Source organism: Fukomys damarensis, unplaced genomic scaffold, assembly GCF_012274545.1.
Source record: "Fukomys damarensis isolate Sample0158 unplaced genomic scaffold, DMR_v1.0_HiC HiC_scaffold_34, whole genome shotgun sequence".
Lineage (NCBI taxonomy): Eukaryota > Metazoa > Chordata > Mammalia > Rodentia > Bathyergidae > Fukomys > Fukomys damarensis.
In genome coordinates this window covers 105,259-116,914 of record NW_022900946.1, presented here as the reverse complement: position 1 = coordinate 116,914, position 11,656 = coordinate 105,259, and the positions used below count along the sequence as shown (strand labels likewise).

General features: G+C 42.7%; 1 protein-coding gene across 1 annotated transcript in view; it reads left to right on the top strand.

The window, feature by feature from the left end:
- The window catches only part of LOC104851500 (RNA polymerase I-specific transcription initiation factor RRN3), a 32,049-nt gene extending 22,126 nt beyond the window's left edge, over positions 1 to 9,923 (top strand). The window contains exons 13-18 of the mRNA XM_010608706.3: positions 1,146 to 1,276; positions 2,662 to 2,846; positions 4,783 to 4,891; positions 7,216 to 7,368; positions 7,780 to 7,867; positions 8,868 to 9,923. Of these exons, the coding sequence (XP_010607008.1) occupies positions 1,146 to 1,276; positions 2,662 to 2,846; positions 4,783 to 4,891; positions 7,216 to 7,368; positions 7,780 to 7,867; positions 8,868 to 9,050 (849 nt within the window). The 3' untranslated portion in view covers positions 9,051 to 9,923. The remainder of the gene's footprint in view (positions 1 to 1,145; positions 1,277 to 2,661; positions 2,847 to 4,782; positions 4,892 to 7,215; positions 7,369 to 7,779; positions 7,868 to 8,867) is intronic.
- The last annotated feature ends 1,733 nt before the right edge of the window (positions 9,924 to 11,656 follow it).

The following is an 11,656-nucleotide window of genomic DNA, read 5'->3' as shown; positions in this document are numbered from 1 at the left end:
AAAAAAAAAAAAAAAAAAAAAAAAAAAGTGGAAGGAAACCATAGGGATTTCTTTTATTTGACCTTATTTTCTTAGTACCCTTAATGCAGTGACATTCCCTTTTCACTAACCCAGTAGCTGCCTGTCAGTAGCTGGAGATTCTGAGAGTGTCATCATGACTGTGGTCACTAGGTGGTGCCCTTTGCTTCAGAGTTTTATATTAAAATCTCATAGGGCTGGAGGTGGTGGCACAGGCCTGTAATTATAGCGCTCAGGCTGAAGTAGGAGGATTACGGGAATTTGACACTAGTCTGGGCTTCTAGTGAGTTCAAGTCCAGTATGGACTACATAGCAAGACCCTGTCTCGCAAAACAAAACAAACCCAAATCTCATGTGGAATGTTTATTTCCTTTGTCTTCTCTCAGGATTGAGTTCTAACTAGCCCCAACCAAACTTTTTAATCCCCAACTTTAAAATTTAAGGCTTTGGCTTTCTTTTGGTAGGGGAAGAAAATACAAATCTTGCCTTTTCTTTGTAACTCAGCTGCCTTTAACAGTTAGGTCATGGGTGAGAAAGTTAAATTCAGCCTGCCCAAACCTGAGGTTGTTGCTAGTTAGTTTCGTTATGCACAAAGACAGGAAGGATACTTTGCTGTTTGAGAAGGCACTGTATTCTCATTCCAGGGAAGGTGGCTGGTTTCTTCTGGTTTCCAGTTTGGACTGGAATCACTTGTAGCATCTTACAAAATGCAGATTCCAAAGCCCTGTCTCAGATCTGCTGAACCTGCACCTTCGGGATTAGTTTTTCGTTGTTGAGGCAGTCTTGCTATTTTGCTCAGCCTGGACTCGAACTTAGCTGGCACAGATGTGCACCAACATGTGCAGCACTTAGCTGGCGTTAGGGTCCAGTGGACTGTTTGATATCTAGGCTGCCTTTAGTTTTCAGTATTATTTTATGATGTTTTAAAAATAAAAACCATTTGCTTTAAATGTACCAGTAAATTTAATGGGGGAGAAAAACCGTAGTCACTGTATTCGTTATTTAGTGGCGTAACTGAGATACTAAAAGTTACTTCCCACATTGGAGAAGTAAAAAAATCTTAGGATCTGACAGCCAGAATATCTTAAGCATTAATAAGAGATCAGGCCAACACATTCTCTTTATAGGGATTTGCAGAAGCATTTTTGGAACATCTCTGGAAAAAATTACAGGATCCAAACAATCCTGCCATCATCAGGCAAGCTGCTGGAAATTATATTGGGAGCTTTTTGGCAAGAGCTAAATTTGTTCCTCTTATGTAAGTAGCCTAATTTTCAAAGTACTTGTTAATCATGCTTTATAAAGATGGTAGCATGTGTCAGGTCAAAGAAATATCTATCTTTTTTGGAGAGCCTGTCTTTAAAGTGAAAAATATCTTTCCCCCCATTCTATGTAAATTTCCAGTAGGCACTTTCAGAATAAAGTGTCTCCCATTTTAGATGTAAAACCTCAGGCAAAGCTTTTGTTAGCCATTCCTTGTAATTTCACTTGAATGTGAAATACATTTGTCTTTGTGGATAGAATACAGCATTATATAGAGTTTTGATTGATCTTGTCCGTTGTCATTTTTCATATGCATTCCAAGTCAACTGTATCTGCTAGAGCTGAAAAAAAGCCCTTTTAAAGGTGATAGGAACAGGGCCGGGAATTTAGCTCAGTGGTAAAAAAATTTAGTTCAGTGCCTGCCTTGCAAGGCAAGGTCCTGAGTTTGATCCCCGGTACCAAAAAAAAAGGGGTAGGGGGTAGTAGGAATGACCGAGGGTGTGGCCTGGCCCAGTGATACAGCAGGTGCTTAGCATGTATAAGGTCCCTAGAATCAAACTCCAGCACCAAAAAAAAAAAGTAGGGCAAGGGCAGTTTCTTCAGGTGAGGAACACTTTAGGCAAAGTGTTAAAGTGCTGTTAAAAACCCTTTCGGAGCCAGGCGTGGTGGCACACGCCTGTAATCCCAGCACTCGGGAGGCTGAGGCCAAAGGATCACTGGGAGTTCGAGACCAGCCTAGACTACATAGTTCCAGGTCAGACTCAACTACATAGTGAGACCCTGTCTCAAAAAAACCAAAACAAAAAACAATATAAAACAAAAACACAAAAACCCTTTTGGAACAGCTAAATCCGTCTGGGTAAATTGTCGACCATTGGACTCCGTCAGAATACCATGTGGAGTGGGGAAGCCGCCCACGAGACCCTTGTTTGTGAGATGTTGGCTCTCTGGCCATATCGTAGGGCTGGGAGCCCATCCCAGAAGCCCCTTAGAGTTGATTAGGGGAAAACTGTCCTCCAACCCTTGGGATGTCCCTAGGGGCTTCCATTTGTGTTTAGAAGCTGGCTGCTGCATCACCCTATACTGTAATTGAAAGATTATCTTTCATAGTCCATCTTCCTTTCCCTTCCCTTCTCTGACTGTAGGTTTTTGTTTGTCTTGTTTTCTTTGTGTATTTTTTCCCTGGTGTTGGGGATTAAATCCAGGGCTTCATGCATCTTGTGCAACCACTACCACTGGAAAGCTTCGTCCTCAACCTGTGGGCAGTATGTAAAGCCTATGAACTTTCTGTGGTTTGTATGAGTGGCAGTGGTGTGTCTTTATGTCCCTGGAGTTTTCCCATGAACAAGTAAAGCTGACTTGAGCTTTTCTTCTTTTCAGTACTGTAAAGTCGTGCCTCGATCTTTTGGTTAACTGGCTGCACCTGTACCTTAATAACCAGGATTCAGGAGCAAAGGCTTTTTGTGATGTTGCTCTTCATGGCCCATTTTATTCAGCCTGCCAAGCTGTGTTCTACACCTTTGTTTTTAGACACAAGCAGCTTTTGGGTGGAAACCTGAAAGAAGGTCAGTGTGTGGGGCTGATGGCCTCAAACTGGGTTTTCTTAACGTACTCATCATACTCAGAATGGTAGTTCTTTTCTTCTTCTTTTTTTTTAAATTTTAATGGAAACTGTGGATTCAGAAAACTGTGTGTGCCCTCAAACTTCTACAAATAATTTCAAACATTTCACAGGCTCCTGGAAGTCCTTCACACCTCCTCTTTAACTGTTCAACGGTGAAAGTGAAGCCATCTCTAGAGATGAGACTGAGTGCTTGTGCTGTGTTGGTACCCTGCACAACACTTCTGCCGCACCCTCTCCCTGTCCGTGGAGCAGCCCACAGTTGGGCTGTGCCTGGGGTCACGGTAGTTATTGCCAGGATTAGAGCCAAAAGCCGTGCTAGGCTGATTGTAAAGCTTGTGGTCATAGGATTGTGCTCCTCTGAAGTGTGGAGGGATAATTCACCAGTTTTCCATTTTGCTGACTTCTGAGGCTTACTTATAACAAACCTACCCGATGAGACGCGTTAATGTATATTTCAGATGAAGAGAATCCCAAGAACAATGTAATTAAGTCATTAGGTTGTTATATTTTCATGAAAAATCAGGTAAGTTACAGCTGTGTGCTCTAAGCTGAGGTCTCTGCCTTGGTACTCCTGATATTTTGGGCTGAATATTCCTTCGTTGTGGGGGCTGTCCATGTGTTTGGCAGCATCCACATACCAGATGCCCCTAGCATCAGCCCCCATACACCCTCTCAACTGTGACAGCTACAAGTACCTCCAGGCACTGCCACCTGCCTCCTGGTGACACCGTGCTTAGGGTGAGAACCGGAGCGCTATACTGAAGTGCTCATGGGTTGTGTTACGTGTATTTACTTACACCCTGCATACTAAAAAGAGGCAGGCACTGAAGCTGTGTGAACCAGTAGGAGGATACAGCTTCACAGATAAGGGAGATCTCTACTTTTCTTTGTAAACGTAAATGCCAGGATCTTGAAGTGTCTTATTTTACCATGTAGGACAGGTGTATGAGAAAGGTTCTCGTGATGTCACCCAGGCTGTCCTTGAACTTGAGATCCTCGTGCTCCAGCCTTCTGAGTCACTGGTAGCACAGCTGATGCTAGCCCTGCCCAGCTTCTGGGAGATAATCATGATTAGTTTCAAAGCTGGGGTTTTGTCTAAAAAAGAAATACAAGCTGATCACACCTGAAAACATTGCTGAACTTCTTCACTCGTAATCTAAGACATGCAATATAAAACAGGGTAGTTCTGTAGTTTAGCAGCATGTTAGGATTTTAGCTATAATCAGACCTCATGGTTTCCCCCCTCTCACGGCATATGCTGTGTATGCATTCCACATTTTCATAGTCTTAACAGCCTGCAGAGAACATGTGCTTACTTGGATCTTGAAAGGAATCGACTGTGTTCAGAAAAGCTGTTTCAGTTATAAGTAAATGTAGTCAACCTCATGTATCTACTCTTACCTTTATTAAAAGTTTTTTAAAAATGAAAAAAGCCAAGCACAGTAGCACACACTTAAAATCCCAGCACTCTGGGAGGCTGAAGCATGAGGATTGCAAGTTTGAGCCCCAACTGGGCAGGTTAGTTAGAACTTCCCTCAATAAAATAAGGGCTGGGGATGTGGCTCAGTCCAGAGGCCCTGCATTCAGTCTTTGGTACAATGCAGCAAGAGTGAGTGAACAAATGAAGGTGAGGCCCATACTGTCCTGCTGGCGACAGGGTCTCACTGTAGTTCAGGCTGGCTTCAAACTCGAGATCTTCCTGTCTCAGCCACACAAGTGTTGGAATTGCAGGTATGTGCCACCATCCCGGCCCTAAATCGATTTTTTAATATGTGATGATTTGTGTTGTTGAAGATATCTTAGAATTTTCAATTATATTTGTACCTTTCTAAAACCTTGTTTTTTTTTTTTGTTTGTTTGTTTTTTTCAAATTGAAGGTTTAAGGTACCTTCAGAGTCTAAATTTTGAACGTATCGTGATGAGCCAGCTAAACCCTCTGAAGATATGCCTGCCATCAGTGGTTAACTTCTTTGCTGCTATCACAAAGTAAGTTATTTCTTTTATGGGTATTATTTAAAAGTAAATGTATGAGCCAGGCATGGTGGCACACACCTGTAGTCCCAGCACTCGGGAGACTGAGGCAGGAGGATCACTGTGAGTTCAAGACCAACCTGAGCTACATAGTGAGTTCCAGGTCAGTCTCAACTGCATAGTGAGACCCTGTCTCAAACCCCCCCTCCAAAAAAATGTGTGAGGCAGACACACTGCTGTGTTAAGGCACTTAAGTGAATTTATGTTTGTGTTTGTCTTGTAAAATTCCATTAAATGTTGAGAATTAATAATAGAATAGCAAAAGCCAGGTGTAATTGTACAAACCTGTAATTCCAGCCCTTGGGAGGCTGAGGTAGGAGGATCACCATGTTGGAGGCCAGCCTGAATTAACATAGTGAGATCCTGTCTCAAAAAACCAAAAAAAGAAAAACAATTTAAAATACTAATGACTTAGTCCTCCCAGGAAATACTGCATTGCAAGCTATTGTTTTTATACTTTGGTGTCATTGTAAATTGCTACTACTTATTTGAAGGGGATAATTTGACAGAAGCCTAGGCAGTGTGCATAAAGCTAGTAAACTGAGAACATGTAAACCAGAGGTGCTAATCGGAGTGCCACAATAGCAATGAAAATAAATGGTCATGAGGGCAGTGATCACCAGTAGATCAATTCACAGGACTGTCTGCTCTCAGGCCGAGTAGCCTTTGCTGTGTGTATTGCATGTGGCATAGATGGTCTCTATTAAATATAGGCTGTATGTACAGTCTAAGCACTCACATAGAGCTCATTTAATCCTCACACAACCTGTGGTTGTCCTATTTCCCCCCTTTATAAATGGGGTGACAGAAGCACAGAGAAGTTAAATTCCGTGCTTAATGTCACCTAGCTAGACTGCCGAGCTGGGATTAGATGTAGGCAGTTGGGTTGGGCTGTGGCTCGGGTGAGTACTTGCCTGCCATGCATGAAGTCCTCAGTTCAGTGTCCAGTAGGAAAAAAAAAAAAAAAAACGCATATGCAGTCTGGTTCTTACAATAGCACTCACTAAGTGACTTACACTTTGGGCACTGAAATAGGATGTTCTGGTAGGATCGTGGCTTAAAATCTTCAACACTTCAGACTTCTTTTTTTATGGTTTATTGACCTCAATTACTTGCAGGTCATCTAGTTGAAGGTATCCTTCTGAGATTGCAAAACGATAGGGCTGAAGGTTGTAGCTCATCAGTAGGATGTTTACTTGGCATGTGTGGCGCCCTAGGTTTGATTACATTTGATCCCCAGCACTGCCAAAAAAAAGAAAAAGTAAGGGGTTTAGAAAAAGAATCAAGAAGCAGTGGCATCAAGTGGGTGAAACACGCATGCACATTGATAGGGGAGGCAGCTGGAAGGGTAGAGACTGATGAGGTAACGCAAGGACGCAGCCCCTAGAGTGGTTCCGATGAGGCAGAGGGCAGCGTCTGGTGACCCAGCTGGTCAGAGGCCGAGCGAGGTTCAGGGCCAGCCTGTGCCGCTGAGAGCCGGGGATGGAAGTGAAGCTCCAGATGTAGGGATTTGGGTGTCATCCTGCCGCTGTCGGTCTTGTTCACCTGGTGGTTCTGAGCTGCACCCGAATTGACACATAGAGCTTTATCTTTACGTTAACTGCTGTGTTTTTTTGTATCATCAGGCCTATTTTGAGATTTAAGTTGTTCAGTTTTTCAGTATTGGGAGCAACAGCTCGGGCACGTTCTCCGTATGTCTGGGAGTACGTGTCCATACTCCTCATCGCACACCCAGAAGCGCAGTTGCTGGGCTGTAGGAGATTGAGGGCTTCCCTTGCACCAGATGTGTGGTTTTGCTGGTTTACTCGTCCACCAGGAGAGAGGCCACCCCGGGCTGTGCATTGCTCACAGTTGCAGCAGTGACCTCCTGTGAGAAAGGAGGTTTTTCTTGAGCAGCAGCCGGGCTTCCCATCAACAACCACTACCCCTCAGCAGCCGCCGACAACCCTCTTCACCAGTGTCGCGGTGCTTCTGCAAACAGAAATAAACCGCCTATCTGTGTAAACTAAGAATTTTGCTTTGTAGACAGGTTAGGCTTTCATAATACCTATTAATCTAAGCCCACTTTCATATTCTAAGTGATGATGGCCACATTTTCTTTATTTGAAATCCTATAATAGGCTAAGGAAACTGCTATAAAGGTGTTGTTTTGTTATTTTTTGGTACTTACTGTGTTCTGCAGTAGTTCTGTGGGCATCACAGTTGTCACACATGTTGCATCCATACCAGAATGATCCCAGCCTGTTAATTGTCTCTGTGTTGGTCTTGGTGTTCTGCAGTAAATACCAGCTAGTCTTCTGCTACACTATCATTGAGAGGAACAATCGGCAGATGCTGCCAGTTATTAGAAACACAGCCGGAGGGGACTCAGTACAGACCTGCACAAACCCACTCGATACCTTCTTCCCCTTTGATCCCTGTGTTCTTAAGAGGTAGGTGCTTCCAAACACTGGACCCTGGCAGCAGGGAGGCTAACTGTAAGAGAAACTTGCTTTTGCTAAATTTGAGATTTAGAGTGTCTTTGAATCCTACCAGCGCAAGGTCCTGAGTTCGATTCCTAGTACTGGGGAAAAAACCTTTTAAAAATTTTTTTAACATGCAGTTTATGTTTAGATCACCCTTTGTAGTTGGAAACAGTTCCACTTGAAATATGGGAGACAATAGCCATTTGAAATCTCGTGTAGGTGTGAATGGAGTCAACAAAAAAAGAGCCACATCAGTTACAGTACTTACGTAGAATCTTTTCTTGATATTATTGGAAAATGGATCTTGTGAGACAAAAGCATAACATGTGATTGTGATGAAATGTTCAGCCTGACCGAAACTTGACCCCTGTTTGACAGGTCAAAGGTATTCATCGATCCCATTTACCAGACGTGGGAGGACATGAGTGCTGAAGAGCTTCAGGAGCTTAAGAAGCCTGTTAAAAAGGTAAATGTATGGGCCTGGGTATTTAGCTCAGTGGTGCTGCCACCTGCCTCACAAGCGCAAGGTCCCGAGTTCAATCCCCAGGACAAAAAAATAAATAAATAAAAAGGAAGTGTATGAATCTGGGCCCCCTTAGAGTCTTGTGGAGACAGGCCACAGTCATGTGATCAGTCGCAGTGTTACGCTTTATTAGTGCTGTGTTCATTTTACCTTTGCACAAGCCCAGACCCGACTTAATGTTCTTTTTGTTGTTGTTTTGGTGCTAGGATGGAAGCCAGGGCCTTGTGTATGCTGCAGTGCTCTACCGCTGAGCTGCCCCTTCCCCTGCCCTGTCTCCTTTGCTTCATAAGTAATCTTTGGGAAGCTTAATTTGTTTTTGTCTTTATATCTTGTATCTCAGGGATCATGCATTCAGTCTGGTTAGATACAAAGGCTATAACACTGAGCAAGAATGCTATGTTATGTTATGTGCCCTCATAGAAATTAAAATGTTTGAAAATCAATCTTTAAACAAAATAATTTAAGGTGTGGTGAGCAATTATTTGGGTAATTTGTAATAACGAACTAAGTATCAAAGGAAATTTTTGAAATTAAGATATTTTATCTTCCTTCATCTTTATAGAAATAGCACATTCCTGCCAGGCGTGGTGGCACATGCCTATAATCCCAGCGTTCAGGAGGCTGAGACAGGAGGATTGCCGCAAGTTCTAGAACAGTCTCGAGCATAGTGAGTTCAGGGCCAGCTTGAACTACATAGTGAGACCCTGTTTCAAAAAACAAAAAACAACTAGCCCATTCCTGTGGGAACGATTTTTTGGTTTTGAGATGAGGTCTGTTGTGTTGTCCAGGCTGGTGGTAAACTCCTCAAATAATCCTCCTGCCTCAGCCTCCCCAAGTAGTTGGAATTCGAGTGCATACCACTGTGCCTAGCAAGAAAGGAATTCTTGAAAGCTTTCAAACCATTGTCTGTGGTCTTATTGGTAATCTGGATTTTGTATACTAGGAGGTGATAGAGGATGAAGATGATGACTTTTTGAAAGGCGAAGTGCCTCAGAACGATGCTGTGATTGGAATCACACCAAGCTCCTTTGAAACACATTTCCGAAGCCCTTCCAGTAGCGTGGGCTCCCCACCTGTGGTGTACATGCCCGGCCAGTCCCCGCTTATCTCAGGAATTTGTGATTGAGGAGTTTTGCTCTTCCTGGTGTGGCCTTCAGTGCCCAGCCCCGTACAGTTGTGGCACTGCTTGGACTGCGGGTGCTGTGTGTTCCATTTAGACTTCACCTGCCGTCCGATAGACACTTTTTTTGTTTTCTTTTCTTTTTTATGCTCCCCTTATGGACAAAAGGAAAAGATTGTCATGTGCAATATGTTATAGAGGGTTTATGATAAATGTCGAAGACTGCTTATTAGTTTAATGTGTATCTTTTTTTAATGTCATTGTAGAATTTTAAATATCAGCACTAGCCCATTTTAATAGATGGCCTTTTTTAACATAGGTTCTTTTTAGAGCCATGGTCACAAAGACTTTCTAGGTCTGATTTCAGTGAACAGTCCTCTAGGATAAATCCTCTATTTAAAAACTAGAATGTTTATTTTGGCTGTGTTTACTTTCTTTTGTAACTGTATTTGTGTGGTGGGACATACTGAGTTCAGAGAAGATGAAGGAAAGTGGGGACATGGCGGGGCTGCGCTGAGAAGTTACTTGTTTGAGCTGACATTAATGAAGCTCTCCAGGGACTTGGGAGGACCGTCGATGACAGGAGGGAAGAGAGAAGGCATTTATGGAAACAGGATTGGACAGATAGCGTACTTACTTAACTCAGTGTAAAAATGGATTTGGAAGAAAAGCGGAGGTCAGATAAATGTAATTTGTGTCGACAAAGTGGGTTTGTACAACAAACCAACCACAGCTTTATCCTGGCTCCCAAGCCTGTTAGAATTGAATCTGCCAACTGTGGGAGCCCATCATGGCCCTCTGGCATTTGACACTTGAAAGGAAACTTCTTCCTTTACAATGAAGGCATTGATAAAGGCTATATGACATTTGTTACCTTTCAAGGACTCTGTTTGTTAAGCTTATCTGTTACCTTGAGGCGGGAGGAACTCAAAGAGATAGCCAAAGGTTTGGTATCTGTAGAAATCAGGAATTCCTGTTTTTGCATAAGAAATGATGGAGATGATTGCTTGATGCTTTCTGTTAATGTGCCTTTAAGGAAAGCTGTTTCTGTAGAAATAAACCAGACTTCTCTTGGTCTCCACTCAGGTGTGAGTGTTCTTTCCTTTCTCAATCCTCACTCCCCAATTCAGGTACGTTCGTGTTGTGACGGCTGGGCCGACACAGCCAACTTGCACCAGTTACATTGGTTTTGACCAGTATCATATGGTTATTTTGAAATGTTTCTTGATTATTTGGTGGGGTGGTTGCTGTCATCAGTAGGCCACAGTTACTCCTGCTGACCCCTCTAATGGCTCTGTGCATCCTCAATTCACCCTGATGAAATCCTTCTGGAGCAAGTCTCCATATTTTTATAACTAAACCCCAAGAGAGGAGTATTGGCCTTGCTTTTAGCAACTTTGTGCAAGCACTTCTGGAGTCATTTTAAACCTCAAGTATGTTTCCCTTTCGTTCCTTGTGCATATACTCTGTGTATTTGTGAAGATGATCATCTTTAAGCATATTTATTTATCTGCCATGTCTTTATTTGAAGGCAAGCAGTATTTTCTTGATCACAAAGATTATGTAATGAAATATTACATCTTTCCTAGGGCTTCTGTATATACTCTTATGTAATCATATTGATGGCAATGTAGAGTTTGAATTTCAGTCTGTAAATAATCTTCTTGGGATAAGGAAATTTTTAAGATTTTGGGTGCTTTCTGGCAGCACATATCCCAGTAGGTTTTAGATATTGGTGATTTTTCTTTAGGTGACTTGTTTCAAAGTCATTTGAGAACCTTTAAAGTTCTCTGTGTGTTTTAACTGCTGATAAAAACATGGATTTTTGTATATTGGATAAAATAGGTAAATGATATTGTATCCACAGAAATTAGCAGGAAGTAGGTAGGGTCTTTGTGGTTTGGGAAGTAGTTATATATGGAAGAATACATTTATTTACATATGTCTTAATTTTAAAGGGAATTGATGTCGCGAGCACCGATTTGCGTTTCGGGATCACAGGTCAGCGCATCAATGATTGTCAATTCGGTTTCGTTTTCATAAATGCTTTTACTTTCATTAATAATACAGAAACAAGCCCACACAAAGGATACAACTACAATCGCCAACGCAATATAGAAATAATGCCAGCCCATAATATCTCTAGACAAATCATAAGTCCTAGCATGCTGTAGGTGAGGGCATACGACCTGGTGAGTGTAGTCTGGTCCTCGGCTTCGCAGGGTCGAGCCGCGACTTCGATGTCAATGACGGTCTCGGGTTGGTTTCGTTCTCTCGTCTAGGAAACCAGGATCCTCGGCTCAGCAGTCAGGATCTGGAACAGAGTGTCTGCGTCTCGGGCAGAGCTTCAGCAGGTCATCTTGACGGGGTCGTCAAGCGACGACATCTGTCTGTAGTCTTCTCCTTTTATACCTTAAATCATCTCTAATCTAATACATCCATATGTTCTATCTAAGTTAACTCCTCAACACTCTCCATTACCTCACTTCAAACTCTTAATCGTATGTCACAGCAATCACGTGTCACAGCAAATGGTCGGGGGGAATTCCACACATGTCACAGCAAACTCTTATCTGTCCTAACACTCAGCTCCCAGGCTGTCAGCTGTCAAG